Raw genomic sequence first — 17217 nt, 5'->3', positions numbered from 1 at the left:
AGTCCTTGCCCACCCCTGCTAATGCCTCTCTTCTCTTTATGGGCAGGTGGGCACCGCCAGGTACATGGCCCCAGAGGTCCTGGAGTCCAGAGTGAACCTGGAAGACTTGGAGTCTTTCAAGCAGATGGATGTCTACTCTATGGCCCTTGTTCTGTGGGAAATGGCTTCCAGATGTGAAGTGGTAGGAGGTAGGAGCATCACACTGGGGCTTCCACACACCTTTTTGCTCCCTTTCTCCACATACAGAGATGTGGCTCACCCCCACATCTCCACCAACAGCATGGGATCTGGTCTGGGGTGGCTCGGGTCTCTGCAGGGCTTCTAAGAGCTGATGGCAAATCCTCCCCCATAGCTGTCTTCCCTGTGTGCCATGGCTCGAGGGGGCTGGCTCAGTGGGAAAGAAGCAGGATGGGACCCCAGGGGTCATTTGGTCCAGCCCCTGCTCAGAGCCAGCTGGCCACCAAGTCACATCTGAGCCAGTGCCAGCAATGCAAAGCAAACCAAGCAGGAGGAGCCAAAGGTTCCCCCCTCTCCCTGGCCACAAGCACTTTCTTTCAGACAACACAGAGTTTATGTTGCAAGGGGGACTCACAAACTCCAGCCTCTGACAGAGCCACAGCCTGGCATCTGAACTCGCATGTAGCAAAACATTTAACTAACTGCCCTGCTGTTAGCCCCCACCTGCCCTTCTGCCTGCTCCCCTCTTTCCTTTTTACCTCTCTCCAGTTCCTTCCCTAACCCACCTACTCGCAATCCCGGCCCATGGACCTGCAAGAAGCTCCAGACCTTGGGGAGATAGCTGCCCCAGCTGCCCTGCATGCCCCACGCTTTGCAGTGGGAGACCCTTGCCTGGCTCAGATACCCCATGCATCTTTTGCTCCTGAGCCAGTGTCCTGGACAATCCTCTTCCCACTCTTATTTCAGCTACATTTGCATCTGGGCAGGAGCTGGCAGAAACCAGGGCGGCCTCTCATTTCTGCAACAGGGAGTTTCTCCATGGCCTCCCAAGACATGGGACTGCTCTTCTGGAAGGGCCATTTCTCCTCTAGCTTGATCCATGCCTACAGCAGGAATTGGGAGGCTGGTACTGTAGTCATCTCTCCCATCTTTCACCAGCACAACACAATTTTAGAGTTCAAAATATGTCTCACTCAAAGACAGACCAAGACCTTTCTAGTGCAACTCTTGGGTTCCGGAAAGTGGTCGGATGCTTCCTCGATCCTGTATCTAAAAACAAACTCCACATGAAAACCCAGCACTATGTTCCTGTGTTCAGATTCTAAATTGTTTCCAGATCTGTTTATTTTTACAGACTGATAAAAACAAATTTATTCTCATCTGGTGGACCATATCAAAGCAAAGCAGTGAATCCATTAAAAACATCCTGTAATGCAGATGTTGCTTCCTTGCAGAGGTAAAGAATTACGAGCTGCCTTTTGGGTCTAAAGTCCAGGAGCAGCCCTGTGTGGACACCATGAGGGACATCGTGCTGCATGGCAGAGGGCGACCCGAGATTCCGAGCAGCTGGCTGGTGCATCAGGTAAGATGGGATTAGCTGGTTCAGAAAAAAGCAGCCCACATTGTGCCACTTCAATAAACCAGCCTGAAAAATGATTGAAGTTGTAATCAAAGCAAAAGCGGGCAGAAGTCTTGGGTCCCACTTCCAGCTCCATTTCTGCTTGCCCATGTAAGCCCCACTAGACCCATTTCCCTGGGGTATAAAAGACACCAGCCACGGGTACAGCAAAATTGACTGATCAATAGCCACGATCAGAAAGTGTTATGAATGCCAAGTAACATTGTTCAATTATCCTGAAGATAACTGCAAAATGGAGCACTTTGGTGAAGAATCTTCTCATGAAAGAGTGAATCCCTAGAATCCACCCCACTTCTCCCCTAAGCGCCATATCCAGAAAGCTCTAGCTCAGAAAACATGCAGTCCCTCACACAAAACCGTCTCCCAGCAGGGACAGAGGGGAGGAAGGTGCATCCAGCCTTCTGCCTGCTTGGCTGGGAGGGTTTCAAGCTCAAGCTCATGACAGGTCATGACTTGGCATGTGAGAAGAAAGACTTCCACTTCTACAAGGAAAGGCAAAACTGGAAGGATCTCCCTCAAGTGAAACAGCCAGGAAACACACATGAAGCTACGAGCAGGGAACCTGCTAGTTTCAAGTCTTGCCAAGGGGAAGTCTTACTGCAGCCTTCAGAAGCTCTGAAAGCAAAGTGTTTCAGCATAATCTAGTGTTCTAGAACAAAGATACTTCAGCAACAAGATGCGCTCTGCTAAAACCATCCACAAGCACACCCAGACCAACCAGCTCCAGAAACATAGCTTTCTCCTGGCCCTGACAGGTCCTCTCTTCCCCACATCCAGTATTTTCTTCCAGCCATTTGGGACACAGGGGTAACAGGCACACTGACCACAATTTTCTAATCCTCCCAACTTTAGTACTGCTTAAATTTCATGTCTTGTGGAAAAACACCATCCACTGATCAACAATTCAGCCCATCTGAATACCAAGCTGAAACACTGAGCTTGCTGGCTCATATAGCCTTGCAGCATCCGGTGCTTCGTTTTGCAGTATCCACCTGTAAAACAGACTGCTGCTGCTTCCACTCTACCTGCATTGCACATAAAGCCTAGCTTTTCAAAAGGAAAGATATAACTTCGTGATCTTAGGAGGCCATGTGTTCCCTACAATATCTCCTCTCAAAACTGTACTAGTTCAAAGACCCACAACTGACCTGACTGACTAAAGCTGCAAACAGCATCAAATGAATCTGCAGTTTTTGCTGGGCCACCAGTGAGTTTAATCAGTCTGAATTTCACCTGACCTTTTCCCCTGATGAAATCAAATACAGGAACTTCAATCAGCACTGGTACAGTCTTTGAGTATTCATCTTGGACATTCACCTCCCAAAGGTCTCTGATAAACTTTGAAACCACACGAAAAATATAGCGCCTGGGTTGTCAAAAAGCACATTCTGATAGTGCCTGACCATAACTGCACCATTTGCTGAGCTGAAGAAGGGCTGACTGCAATCTCCACTGAGAAATAACGTTGCTGTAGCTGGGTTGGCCTAGCACATAAACAGAGCAAGGCTTTAAGGTAGCAACTTTCATGAGACCACCAGATGTTCACTAAGGAAGAGGAACAGAAAAGCTACATTGTGCTCCTGAAAGCCTCCCTCTGACGAATCTTAGGTGACCCAACATCTCCTTACAACCCTGGCTTTACATGGTTTTCCGTGCATTTTGCAATCGGTCTCCCCAGGATCAGGCATGGGGCAGCACCACCTGCTGGGAAGCAGCAGAAAGCCACCGGTTTGTGCCACTCCTGGGGTCAACGGCTTCATGTGGGAGGAAGCACTGGGTGACATCAAGAAAAGGTGACGAATTGCTCACCTGAATGGGAAGCTCCCGTAGATGTTCCCACCAACAAAAATAAGTTTGATGCAGAGCTCCAAATGCTAGTTCCACGTTTCAACCACCAGGATCACGCTCAGCCAAATGAGGACCTACATTGTTGGGCATGGTTTAAGATTTTCAGCAAACATAAGCATTAACCCCCTTGACAGGAGGGCTGACTCACCCAGCTTGCTGCCCATCAGCAGCTCTAGGGCAACTGCTTGCAATGCTGCACAATAAAACTAACTGAAGAAATGCATCTCCAAAGTTCTCTCAGATAACTTACGAACACCTTAAGCCCATGCTTCTACCTTGCTTCCCACTCCATCACACTGAAATAAAAAAAACAAAACCCAAAAGTGGTTATTTAGGCCCAGGTAAATTCCCGGATCTGGTTCATGAAACAGCTGAATAGACTCTTGACCTGGCACAAATGAAGGGCTGGTGCAGGACAAGAAGGAGCAGTGTGAGCTTAAGTCAATATTGCACTAAAAATACTCTTGTAAAACTCAGCATTCTTTGGAATGCTGGGAAATCTGAGATACCAAACATAAAACCAAAACTAAGTCCACTTTGTGAGCAAATCAAGACATTCCAGTTGCACCATTCAAAAGAGCATCATTGCTACTTACAAGGCAAACTGAAAATAAATGTCATGATTTCAGGGCAAAATAAGCAAAGGAAACCTAATGACTAAACCATATGACAGTGCCACATTCTGTTTGAGAAAAGGCTTATTTTAAAAGCTTCAGCTAAGCTAGCTCATTTTTGCATGTTAATCAATTATCCTCAAATCCTTCCAACTAAGCTAATAAATGAGTGACGCAAGATTTACTGAAACACACCATCTGTCAGTTTTACTGCATAATCCTGTTCTCCCTAATCCATATCCATTACAGAAGACTTAGTATAGTGAACCTTAGCAGAGAGCAGCGAGTTCAGACTGAAGTGCAGAAGGACAGAGGACACCAACAGTACATCTCTGTATTTTTCTCTTGTGTCAGTCCACACAACTTTCAGGTTGTCTTAATTGCAAATTAAGAAATACACAAAAACCCGCTGAATAACATGAAGCTCTGCTTAGAATAATGATTTTACCACTGTGTTGCAAACCTGGTTGCCAATGATGCAAAAAGCAGTAGCATGTGATAGGAATTATATAGGCAAAAAGGTTCAACACAGCTGTGTTACTAGATTAAGAGTGGGAAAATACCATCCAAATTTTGTTTCTAAGGCCAAAATATTGGCACTCCCTTCACGAAACTACAGTTGGAAGAAAATACATTATTGGGAGACATAGCCATTGTAACTGAGAGGAACTGAATGTGTTCTGGAGGATACTGAGAAGTATCTGATCCTACCTAAACCAAGACACTATTCATGGTGAGAAAAACAGTCCAGCTGCACTCTGCAATGAGTATTTGGCACAGCACACCCTCTCAGAAAGCTGCTAAAAAGAGAAGTTATGTTGTCAAAGTTTAATTCCAATCTTGCCTTTGAAATTTCTCCTTTCACACCCCAAACCTCCCCCCCATCCAGATGCAACAGCCAAGTGACAGGTTTGAAACCCAGAGATCTGGGCTCTGGTGCCAGCCTGCAGTTCTCCTCTCCCACCCTTCCTGATTTTAGGATGCTCTGATCTGAACAGGCAAGGCTCAGGCAAGAGTGTCTACTTCCTTCCAGCCCCTACAGAAGTTCCACAGTTAATACAGACCAGCTTCCAGGGAATATTTCCAGGGAGCATGGAAAATGCTTGGGAGTGAATCCCAGGTGAGCCAAGGCTACTACCCTAATACTAGCCGTGGCAGTAATGGGGCAAGCATTGGCACTCACCACAACTTACCAAGGCTGTTTCCTCGTGCTTAGGGTTGGCCAAAAAAAGCGTTTCTGCAGGAAGCTGTCGAAAGCATGGTAAACCACTGCTGTTGTGTTTGATCAGCTTCCAGCTCCTCTTCTTCCTGCCTTCAGATCTTAATTTCAGCCCTTCTAACTGCAGGGCATGCGCTTTCTGTGCGACACCATCACAGAGTGCTGGGACCACGACCCCGAGGCTCGCCTCACCGCCCACTGCGTGGCTGAGCGCTTCAACCTGATGGCACAGATGGATTGTGACGATATCCTCAATAACAACACAGACAACGAGGCCAACAAAACAGCTTCTCCAGGCGGGGAGCACCAGGACAGTGACGGCAGCAGAAACACGCAGTGACACAGCAGGCAAAAAGCCTCATCACGAGAAACAAGAGGATAAGTGAGAAGCACTTAGCTCATCGGAAAAAAACCTTGCTCCATTTTTCAAAATGGAACGAAGATCTAGTACATAACTTATTTATAAGATCTGTTTCCTCCCACAGATAAGTGAACTATGGAATCAATACTTTGGTTAAAGTGCAACCTTATATATGAACTGATTTTGTACTTACTTTAAATGTATAATGATGCAAAGCATTCATTTTATTATTTTTTAAAATAATAATGTTTAATCTTTTATTAATAAGCTCCAGAATTCCATGTCTATCTTTTGAAGTCCTTCCATACTGCCCATCACAAGTTTCTAATTGCTTATTCTGCAGAGATCAGGAGAATCGTCAATTTTCCTTTTTTAATGGCGTCCACACACAACACAAAACAAAAAATCTGTTGTAGCAGCTTAAAAAAAATAACATCTTGAGATGTTACACACCCTCAGTAGAAGAAATGCTAGCACCCAAGAAAATTACTCATTGATCAGGCAGTCCTAATATGGTGTAATGATAGCCAACAATCTAGTTAGCAAAAGCCTGATTTGCTGCAACTCCAAGATACCTTTTTTCACTGGGGAGTTCCTGCGTGCATTTGATAAGTTCAAGTGGGGCATGAAGTTTCTTTGATAGAAAACAAAAACCACCAGTGCAGACACTAAGAAGTCTCCATGCAGGACACCTAGACAACTCTTTCCCCATAAAACACTCCACTTTCCAGCCACTGTTAGGCAACAGATTTGTGCCACAGATATAGTGTCAACACAAATGTGTTGGCAAATTCTTCTTACAACTCTCACGCACCCCTCTGCTGCGTTACTCAACCCAAAGAGACACAACCAAGCAGAACCTGGAGCTTCAGTCCTGTAACCACCAGACCAAGCTAGGCTGCCTCTGCAGTGGAAAGGTAATTAAGGAAAGGTAAGTCACACCTCAGTCATGAACCCGGGTTCTGTGCATATCTTAATCCTTCCACCCTTGGGAGCAAAAGGTAACAAAAACCTCACCTGCTACTAAACCCTGCAAGCCCATACCCGATACTCACCTACACAGAGGTATATCTTCCAGGATAGCATCAGAGAGGAATACTTTGCTTGCCAGCATGCAGCTGAATGGATCAGCCCTACAAGAGAGGGGACTGAAGGCTGTTTTGGTTTTCCAAAATGCACAAGTATGTCAGCACCAGCCCATACAAAACACTTTTCCCTCAGTTTCCTCTTCTTTGGACCATTTCCATAGCCCTAAGCTATCAGCCTATAACAAAAATGCCTTTAAAACCTTCAAAGAAGGATGGAAAGGGAATGCATTAGGTTGCATCAAATCTAAATAATAAAAGCTTACTTCAGCTACCAGCGATAAGTCTCCACCTGCAATTGTGACAATATCTTTTACCTTCACCAATCCCCCACTGTCATCTTAGGATTTTTGCCTTTTCTTTTGCAGTTTATCCTCCCCAGTTCACCACAAACACATCCTTTCCACCTGACTTCAGTTTCATTTCTTTAATATATTGACCACTGCTCTACTGTATGCATGCCCAAGAGAAACAGAGAGCATGGGGCATGTTTTCTGACATGGAGATAAACTGTGGGAACACACCAAAACACCCCCGGGCTATCCCGTCTTTCCTTCCCATGCAGAATTTCACCTACCAAATTTTGCACCAAATTGTTTGGAAAGAACACCAATTAACGCTTACTTGTTCTTCAAAGTTCACTTCAAGAGGCTTTAAAAGACAGTCTGACCCATTCTTCCCACAGGTCAGTGGGTCAGAAGGGGATCAGCACACACGAACTAGACATTGAAGGCTGAATCTCTGATTCTGATAGCTGAAATGCAAATTATCCTGGGAGACAGACACTTAATGCTAGGCTTGACAGTTTATCCTGTCAATATGCTGACAAACTTCTCAGTCTATTCCCCTCCCCATTGATAAAATCTTGAACATTCCAATTTACATATTACATTTTTTTTCTACGAAAACTAAGTCCAGAGTCAAGCTTTTAGGATTATACACCTGAACGCCTGTGTTAACTAGGAGTGACTTGTTATACTCTCAGTCTTCCATCATCAACAAGGCATGCAGCACCTCTGAAGAAAGCCACTTATTTAACCTCCAAGATCTGTTTTTAACTCAGGGAGTCTAAAACCACCGAGATCAGTAAGAACTTTGCTCTTAGCTTCAGTGGAGCCCAATCAAGCCAAGAAGACAGAAGGGAACATAAGGTGAAATCCTACATTTGTCATGCTCCTTGTTGAACACACTGTGGTTCTAGCAAATACCTACATAGGAAGCAGCAGTGAGCCCTTCCCTTTGCTCCAGAAGGCACAAGATGGAAACAACAGCAGTTACACAAGAGAATCAAATCTGGTCAGAGTTAAAAATACCTCCATCAGTCCACAGCATGCTTTCAACTCTCAGAAAAATCACATAAATGTCTTACAATGTAAGCTGGATATTCAGCGGCTAGATTCACTTTTTTGAAACTGTTTTCAACTATGGCCTTTGTTTCTAGAGGTAACTAGAAGTTTGCATCATAACAAAATCCACATCAGGAATCCATTCCAGTTCTTGTGATCATTTCAGCAAAGGAAGGCTTTACTTTCTTTTTTTTCCTAGCAGTACCCCCATATTAAAAGAAATCGTTTCATGTATTTTAAAAGACTACTTCTTCAGTGTTGGGTCTATTTTTACACAACAAAATCAGTAACAGCTTTCTTAGTGTGAAACCACAAGAATACCATATGAGGGTAGAAGAAAAATAACTTGACTGATAATATTATATAAGTAACACAAATGGGTTTATGGTCAACATGGGGAGCTTTTCAGTCTTTTACAGCCATCACCTCGACAGATTCCCAAATCAAAATTTTAAGCAGAGCTCAGTGACTGAGTCGTAAGTCTAGATCTTAAGAAGCACAAGTTTGATCCCTGGAGCATGCTCAGCTGATAAAGGTTTGTTTTCTGAGCTGATCACTATATTAAAAGCTGGATGTTGGACCAGAGCCCTTGCTGTTTGTTTAAAGCAAATCTACCATGTGACACAGACAGAACAAGTATGAAACATACACAGTGGTGTCAGCTTATTTTCTGGTCCTCTACCACCCCAGTCTGGTGCAGGTACCAATGAAATATGGAAGTTCACATTGTGCCACCATGATTCCAACTCGAAATGCTAGAATTGGCCAAGGAGCACATCCCAAATATGCCACAGACCTAGAAACAAGGAGAAACTAATCCTACTAATCCCACTGTTTTCATGGTCATTTTTATTCCTGGTTAAATATGGAAATGCCCAGCAGATATCCAGAACTAACACAACAGGATGATTGTATCGAATACTACAAACAAGACAGCAGGGCCCAGAACGTTCTTCTGCTGGAGAATATAGTTACTACTGAAGTACATGGTACCAAAATATCCCACCATTAGGGGCCAAGGAAAGCCCAGACAGATGGATTTCCAGCATAAAAGACAACAACAACCCACTCCTCCTGGTCACCCAATCTCCAGGAAAGCAGACAGAACAAATGAGTCATTTTGTAGTTTTATTACCCCCACCCCCACTTCTCACAAACGGACTATGACTCGCATTGAGATCTCAGTGCACCTTACAGAAAATAAATGTACAAGAGGATCCAAATAGTTGTGCATAAACCCAACTCCTTTTCTGCACAATTTGCAGTTTGTGTTGAAAGTTAAACATGGTTATTTAAACCTTCTGATGCATTCTTACACTTGTATCTTCTCCATGACCTTACCAGATCACATATTTGTGAGTTCTCATGATGCCGCATCAGGTGCGGCCATTGCTGAGAAGTGGCAGATAGCATTATATACACTTACTGGAAGACTACATCAGAAGAAAAAGACAGATTAAGGCACCACTGTTGGAAAAATTAAGGTAGCTTGTAGTTACAACAATAACGAAAGCCATAGTAAGTACTATTCTTAATTGCCAGCAATTCTTAGACTTCAATAAAATATTTATAGAAAAAAAAAAAGGATGCTTGTACCTGAATACAGTTTCCTGATGTCTGATTGTTTCAAACCAACACCCAGTCCTCAGCATAATCAGCCTTGTTTTTTATGGTAAGATAAAAAGCCAGGACCTACATCCATGTATTCACAGGTCACATTTCACTGCTTTCTTCTGAATAACACCACAGGAGAAAAACAACCAAAACAATCCAAAGCACAGTTTGTAACACTGATACTTCATCTCTGAGATGATTAGATGGGCAGAGACATTGAAATACAAAACTAAGTTTTCTGTTCATTTTGAAAGCCTTAGTCCTCAGGAAGGGAAGGTGGAGGAGGAAAAAAAAAGGCCAAACTTCATTATGCTATATCATGAGAAAAACCAAAGTCGCTCGAAGAGATTTAATAAAATTAGGAGTTGAAAAGTGTTCAAATTACTTTTCCAATTCAAGTCAATTATTTCAAGTATATTAAAATGTTGCAGAGGAAAAATTTCTCCATGGTTACAATTCTAATTGCTTTTATAAATCCATAAAAAAGAAAGGGAGTCTCTACATATATCCCATATTCCTCCAATGCATGCATGCGTTTTCTCTGAAGAAAAAAAAGTCATCACAATCCAGTTGTTTCTTAACACTGATTTCAGGCACATCTTCCAAATACCCCTTCAGTTTTCACCAAAAAGGTTAAACACTGGGCATAAAAGCAGCAATTCTTTTTGTTGCTATTGTCTACATGGGTAATGAGCAGGTTTCGGTTATTAAAGAGCTTGATGCAGAGTCTGAAAAAAGTTCCCATGTCACTCCAAAATCCAACAGCTCCTTCTCCTCTGAGGCAGCTTTTGCAGTCAGATCTACTTAGAAGAATCTTACGCAATTCAGATAAAATCTCTTGGATCATACAAAAAACAAGAATGTACCTGGTTTGTCTCTATAGCTTCAATATTATTTTACTTTTCTTTAATACCTTTAAAGTGCCCTAGTATATTTATTTCTTTATGCTCATTTAAACTTTCACAATTACATAAAAAGGGAACACTCTGTGTGATTACTGTACTTTAAGAGACAAGAGGAAAAGGAGAGGAACATCAGAAAACTCATCTTAAAGCAGCTTTTCTAGTTAATATCCGTTTGCTGAGCTTGTGCAGCAGAGACTGTTTTCCAGAGGGGTTTATGATAAACCCAGCCATCTCCCTGCAATTTGAAGAGAAAATATGGTTACAATAAAGACACCACCCCAGGAGAATTCCTTTCACACAACTATTAGACTGATAGCTGTGAAAACCAGTGGGACATAGCTTATACCTTTAACTCCCACTGATTAAGACAGAGACCAACGCTGCAGGCTTCCAAGACTACTTCAGAACAAATATGGACTCTTGCCGAGCCACAGTGCTTTCTGGGAATAGACTGCACTTGTAATTAACCCAGATGCAAAGCCACTCTTCTCAACTTCATGATCCAGATTACTTTATGAAACCAAACAAGCAGCCAGCAGAGGCGCAGCTATCCAGGACCGTCAGCTCTAACACAGCCCAACTGCTTACCCAGAAACAAAGGAGCTCAGGATTACGTTTAAACATTTTCTGAGTAGATCTGTATCTAGTGTTAGCAACAGAATTTCACCTCTTCTGAATCTAGATACTAACAATATAAATATCTAAATCCGAGTTAGTAATACTAACATAACTTTAGAGAACAAAAAACTTCACTGAAGCTAGCACATAGTCCTGACCTGATAGTCCTGAAGTTATCATACCGGCAGTCCCCAGGGTTCCTGTGCAGGCTGCAGCTCACCTCGTTAAAAGTCTTATTGTATTATTATTACTACCATTACAGAATAGAGTTTAAGCCATCCAACAAATAAGCTCCATCCAAAATGTAACATACAAGAGCAAAAAAGTTCTAAGGTGTGAGAGCCTGATCTGAAATCAGACTCCACTGTCCATTGTTCCAAAGATTGGTCTGAAGAGTTGAGATGGGATTCCACCTATCTTTTGTCTCAGAGATGGGTGGGAGGAGTTGAGATAAGACTCCAATATCCATTGCCTGGGAGAAGAGTGTGTGGAGCTGGACTGGGACTCCACCATCCATTGCCTGATGGATGAGTGGGAAAGAGCCAAGACTACCATCCATTACCTCGAGGATTGGTGTGAGGAATTGCTACCCATTATCCCAAGAACTACCACAGACCTGGGGGGGTGGTGGGTGGGTGGGTGTGTGTACAGACATGTGCAGTTTGCAGTTGAAGAGCTGGCTGCAAGACCAGGAAAACTGGTCCACCAGGAATGTGTAATACACAACATGAAGAACAGAGGTACTCCCCCCAACTCATAATAAAACAGGGAAAAGATAATCACCAAGGGGCACATTGCCAGGGAGCCACTGCCATGAGGATGACTCCAGAAGGACAACTCCGTAAGGACATTCTCCACCTATGAGGACGTCACAGACATCTCGTGGAGTTGCCCTCACGGTGACACACTCTATGGGGTTCCTTCAAGGGGACTCCAGAAGGACGCCTCCATGAGGACACCCATCTCTGACGGATTCCTGGGGGACACTCTGCCCCGATACCGACTATGAACCCTGAAGAACTCCTACTACCAACAATGACAAAAACCGATCCCCAGGACACCGCTGGACCCACGGTGATGACTCTCTCTCTGCACTCCAAATCCTTGCTTCATTTTCTACCTTTTTTCCAATTTGTCCAATTGCTATTACCTTTATTACAATAATTTCTCTATTTTATAATAATTATCCTTTCATAATAAACAAACTGTCCAGTTACGGTACTTGACCCCGTTTGCGTCTTAATTTCAACTCTTGGGATCACGAACTGAAACAGGGTCTGGCACTGGGGTTTTCTCCAACCAGATCCTGACATAAGGTGAGAATGAACTCATTTTCCTTCATGCTAATAGTACTATCTTGGGTTCATACACACACACAGCATAAGCAAAATTAGTACTATTGATTATTTTCTTTGGGTATTTATGATTACAGTCTACTTACATGCGTACATGTAAACCTGTTTTCCATATACCACAAGGAAGTGCTTGGTAAAAAGAAACTGGACCACAAAACAGGCAAACATTTTGTTGCAAGGGAATCACAAAGTGTTTGGGAACTGAAGTCACACCTTTATATGTTTAGAAGTGCTTATGCCACCTTACTGCCAAGGATTCCATGGAGATAAACTTTGAGTTCTAAGGCCAAATACTCAGAATTATTCTGACAGGGCATGGACCCATACCGCAATGAAAGCGCCTGCCTTCACTGTAGTTCTACCTCCACCTTCATCATTCAGCTGTTTGGGAACTTACATCTTTAAGGAAGTATTTAGTACACCAGGGTGTTTCTGTTTCAGCACGAAGCCTCTCTTCGTTCCTCTGTCGCTCTTCAAGGGCTCGCTTGTGCTCTGTAGCCTTATCAATGTCTCCATCCCGCAGAGACTCTGTTACATGCTGCCACAGCTTCCTACAAAACAAAGTTTTCTCAGTCGTCTACCTCAAACTATAGGATTGCCTCATGCAGTTCTTTCAGAACATAAGCACTCCCTCTAGTTATACATGACAAACTAACCCAGATCAGAGCACGATGGTGGAGCGCATGTGGAAGGGCTCACAGCTGAGTCTTATAGCTACACTAACAGTTAGGAGCAGATAGAAATAGCTCTGAGGTTTTGGCTGTGCCAATATGATGTCTGTTTGTATACCCTGTAAAATTGTTATGGAAGTGATATTCAACAAGCAGTTCCTTCTGAGGCCTTCGCTTGTCAGGAGCTGCCCCACTATGTAAGCATTTTCCACAAAGGAAAACCTGAAAATGTAGATATTCTAAGGCATTCAGCAGACTGCTTAAGACAAAAAGGGTCAGGCAATAGTAAAACACATACTCTACCTAGATTCAAATGGTCCTTGTTTCTCAAGGGGCCGGACTCGTTTTCTTGTCACTGACAGCTTTGTCAAGTCCACATATTTTGTCTCCCCGTTGCTGTAGGTGAACTCAAGCACACTGTTCCACTCCCCTTGCACTCTGCACACTACTGTGTTTGTCATGTTCTGCTTCACTTCACCTGTGACCCTAGGAAAGAAATTTATTTTTTAAAGGCCATGGCTGAAAACACCCGAGTATTTTTCCCTGCATAATCATTCAACTTAATTCTGAATGAGTCTGCAAACTTGTCACACTGTCTTGAAAGAAGCTGGTTACTTGAACTGCATTTGTAAGGAGAAGCTCACAGAGCAAAGTGACTTTCACTCGTTTCTGTAGTTCTCTTCACGTTACCCAGCAAACTCTTTTTTGGCTTCAAACCTTTCAAACTTATTTCAAACCTTTGAAACAGAACTGAAAATGGAAAAGAAACTAACACAAGCTGGTTCACATGTAACAAGCAGTTAATTATTTCCACATGAAACTCAGATCCATAACTCAGACTTCAAAATTGAAAATTAAACTTTCTAGCAAGAATGTATCTCACTACCTGCTGACACTCTCTCTCATCTTTACGTTTTAATGTTCTCCATGTGTAGATGGTCTCATTTTTATGTTCCTCACATGAGGAGCAGACACACAAAGGCAAAAAGCAAGACAGGAAACTAGGAATCAGGAAAAATGCTTTTCTTTCTTGTCTCTTCCACAGAAAACTCTGCCAATAACAAGAAAACTGAAAAGGTCTTTCTAATATGCAGTATTTCATTCTAAGTGTTGCACTGATACTCAAGTATCACCATAATTACACACACTGATGCATATTTTCCTCCTGATCATCAAGACCTGTCCAAAGACGTCCTGACAGTCACATCATCCTGAATCGGGGAGTGGAAGTTTACTGATCATTGCCAGACAAGCAAATTACCATCCTCAAACAGAACTTTTCTCCTAGAAAAAAAGAAACGAAAGGGTCTGCACACTATGCAAACAAGACTTGTGACATCCTCACTTGTAAGGTGCTCCAGGATTCACAAAGGACACTATTTCCAGCTCCAATTAAACTTCAGTTGCCTGTATACAACCTCTCTAAAACACACTCTCCAGCCTCCCCTTCCTGCATTTTATCAGTGCCAACACAAAGCACACGTTACATCTCCTTTGACACTTACATTATGTGCAGCTAATTGCCAACTCGCACGCCTCTGGTTTGCTCTTATTTTCTTTGAACAACTGCACACATGAGTAGACAGCAGCACTTCTGTGCTTCCACCTTGCCCATGCTGGCTGTGAGATGCCACATTCAGAGCAAGAAGGAAGTACAGGACATGCAGATGCCACTTCCCTTCTTTTACGTACACCAGTTACTTCAAGGTGTGTCTGCGTCTATCCAAGTCGTGTCCCCCCCAAGCTTGGCATCTGTTTTCATGCGATGTGTTTGATGAGAAATTAATTTCTGAGGCAACAGGACGAGTATCACAGACTAGTTCCTCCAGCATAGACATGCCAGTCAAATCAGACCCGCAGGGAACCCCCAGGGCAAGTGGGGAAAGCTCACAGCCAGCTCGAAGCAGAAGGCAGCAGCCAGGGACTTCTGATATATCTTGCACATGGGGAGGTGGCTGGAGCTACATCAAGGTCCAGCAGCTCAAACCTAATCTAACTTCATTAGGGAGACCTTCAAAAAAAACCAAAACAAACAAAAAACCAAAACAAAAACCAACCCCAGACTGATAAGCATGTGCTGCTCACATACAGTTTTCTATTATAAAAATTAAAGATTTATTCAAGAAAACAGGCCAGAGTTGGAGCAACACGAACAATAAAAGCACGTTTACATTAAATTATTAAGGTGGGGTCGAACAAGCACTAACAGTTTCTGAAAACAGAGAGTAGGCAGCAAGCAAGCAGCCATCATTTTTTGCTTCTTTTTCACCCTGTAACCTCCACACCTCCCTGAAGCTACTACACGTGGTGGAGTCCCTGTCCTTTCCCCCAAGAGATCTCTGAACCGACTGAATCCACAGGATGCCAGAGACCAGCCTGTTCAGACTCTGCAGTTACATCTTCACAACTTTCAGTGCTTAAATTTTCCAAGCACCGTGTGGTTACAAAACAGTACTGACACCCAATATTTTAACACCAATCACATAATCACTGTCTCTGCTCAGCTTAAAATAAACAGATACATCGCTCACTGCTGAGGTACGGTATTGAGCTGCTACATTAAGCTCTCATTGCAACTTGCGTTTCTTCAGGTTGCATTGACACACAGCCATTCTCAGCACTGTAGATCATAGTATCTGCCTGAACTAATATTAGTGACAAAAATCTCCTAGCACTTATTTGAAAGCTTGGCAGGACTGATACATACCTAGCTGTTCACAATCACCATCCTCTATTTCATCAAGCTAAAGAGGTACAGGACCAAGGAGCCAACATCCAGCTGAGGTCTAACAACTAGGGTCGCTCTACCAAAAAAAGAAATCTATAACATTGCCATAGCAACCCACTTGCACTCTGTGTAACCATGACAACACTGCTGCTTCCCCATCAAGAGATTCTTCTGGCCATGTCCAATCATCACTGTGTCACATTTTCAATAGTTACAGTACCTTGAACAGATCCCTCTTCATAAAGCTTCTACATCCGTGACTAATTTCAGAAATACATAACAAAACATTTTCTAAAATTAAATCACTGAAGTAAAATTGCTTCCTCTCACTTATTTTTTATGGTACAACAGGAGCTATTGCAAGGTGGAAGATACATTATAGCAATGGGGGAAAAACCGTCTCAAATGATGCATCACATTAAAATTGTCGTAAGTGAAGAGTTGCATCTCCAGATGCCACTAAGATAGGGAGCTATGCTTGCAAGTTAAATTCAAAGCATGTATGGAAATTCATAGCGCAATGCAGTTTACGATGGAGGTTTTGGTGCATTTTTTTCTTTGTTTTCTTTAAACCAATAAATATGGCCTTACCCTACCATCTCACAGAAAGTGATTTAGAGAAGACTGACGATTTTTTGCAACCTGTGACAGTAACCCACGTTTAAGAAGTTCTGATGCTCAAGGCTGTTACATATTTCATTATTATCTCTAACACATTTAATCTAAAATAGGTTTAAACAAACATTGTCTAGTAAATGTACGAGTACAAAACGCTCTGAAATCAGATATTCTTTGTGTGACTACTTCTGAATTTTCTCCTTCCTCAATTGTCTCTATAATAGCACAAAGCTAATCTGTAGCAGTCTTACTACAAAACGTCTAAAACCATCAATGTTGGTGATTTTCTAAAGCTTTTGCACCAAGTGTGCCAACACTTCCTAGAATCTGCCAGAAGTAACGCTAGTCAAACTTTCCCTGGATCTTTTTTTTTTACCTGTTAGTTTTTAACCATGCATAGCCATGAAGAATTACCACTATGAGTACTGTCATTTCTGTCTTTAAAAAAAGATATTTTTACCTAGAGATTTTCTGTAAGTTGCTTAAACTTGATAGTCTTAGGTTTCTCATACAGAAATCCCATGACCAATAAGTAACAGAAGACCAGTTACTATTGAAACCTGCAGTGCAACTACAATGCATGTTGCAAACAAATTGCAACATTCAAGACAGCAAAATCAACTTCAACTCAAACAAAG

General features: G+C 42.7%; 2 protein-coding genes across 3 annotated transcripts in view; one reads left to right on the top strand and one right to left on the bottom strand.

Moving 5' to 3' along the window:
- Positions 1–5906, top strand: part of LOC136010344 (TGF-beta receptor type-2-like) — a 33305-nt gene extending 27399 nt beyond the window's left edge. The window contains exons 5-7 of the mRNA XM_065671383.1: positions 47–188; positions 1413–1540; positions 5406–5906. Of these exons, the coding sequence (XP_065527455.1) occupies positions 47–188; positions 1413–1540; positions 5406–5618 (483 nt within the window). The 3' untranslated portion in view covers positions 5619–5906. The remainder of the gene's footprint in view (positions 1–46; positions 189–1412; positions 1541–5405) is intronic.
- A 2996-nt stretch (positions 5907–8902) lies between these two features.
- OSBPL11 (oxysterol binding protein like 11) overlaps positions 8903–17217 on the bottom strand; it is a 44992-nt gene continuing 36677 nt past the window's right edge. For both annotated transcript variants that reach the window (XM_065671382.1, XM_065671381.1), the window contains exons 11-13: positions 13537–13719; positions 12960–13113; positions 8903–10824 (exon numbers count right to left, since the gene is read on the bottom strand). In XM_065671382.1, the coding sequence (XP_065527454.1) occupies positions 10747–10824; positions 12960–13113; positions 13537–13719 (415 nt within the window). In that variant the 3' untranslated portion in view covers positions 8903–10746. The remainder of the gene's footprint in view (positions 10825–12959; positions 13114–13536; positions 13720–17217) is intronic.

This window comes from Lathamus discolor, chromosome 3, assembly GCF_037157495.1.
Source record: "Lathamus discolor isolate bLatDis1 chromosome 3, bLatDis1.hap1, whole genome shotgun sequence".
NCBI lineage: Eukaryota > Metazoa > Chordata > Aves > Psittaciformes > Psittacidae > Lathamus > Lathamus discolor.
Note: the sequence above shows the minus strand (reverse complement) of the source record. Positions and strands in the feature narration are given on the sequence as shown.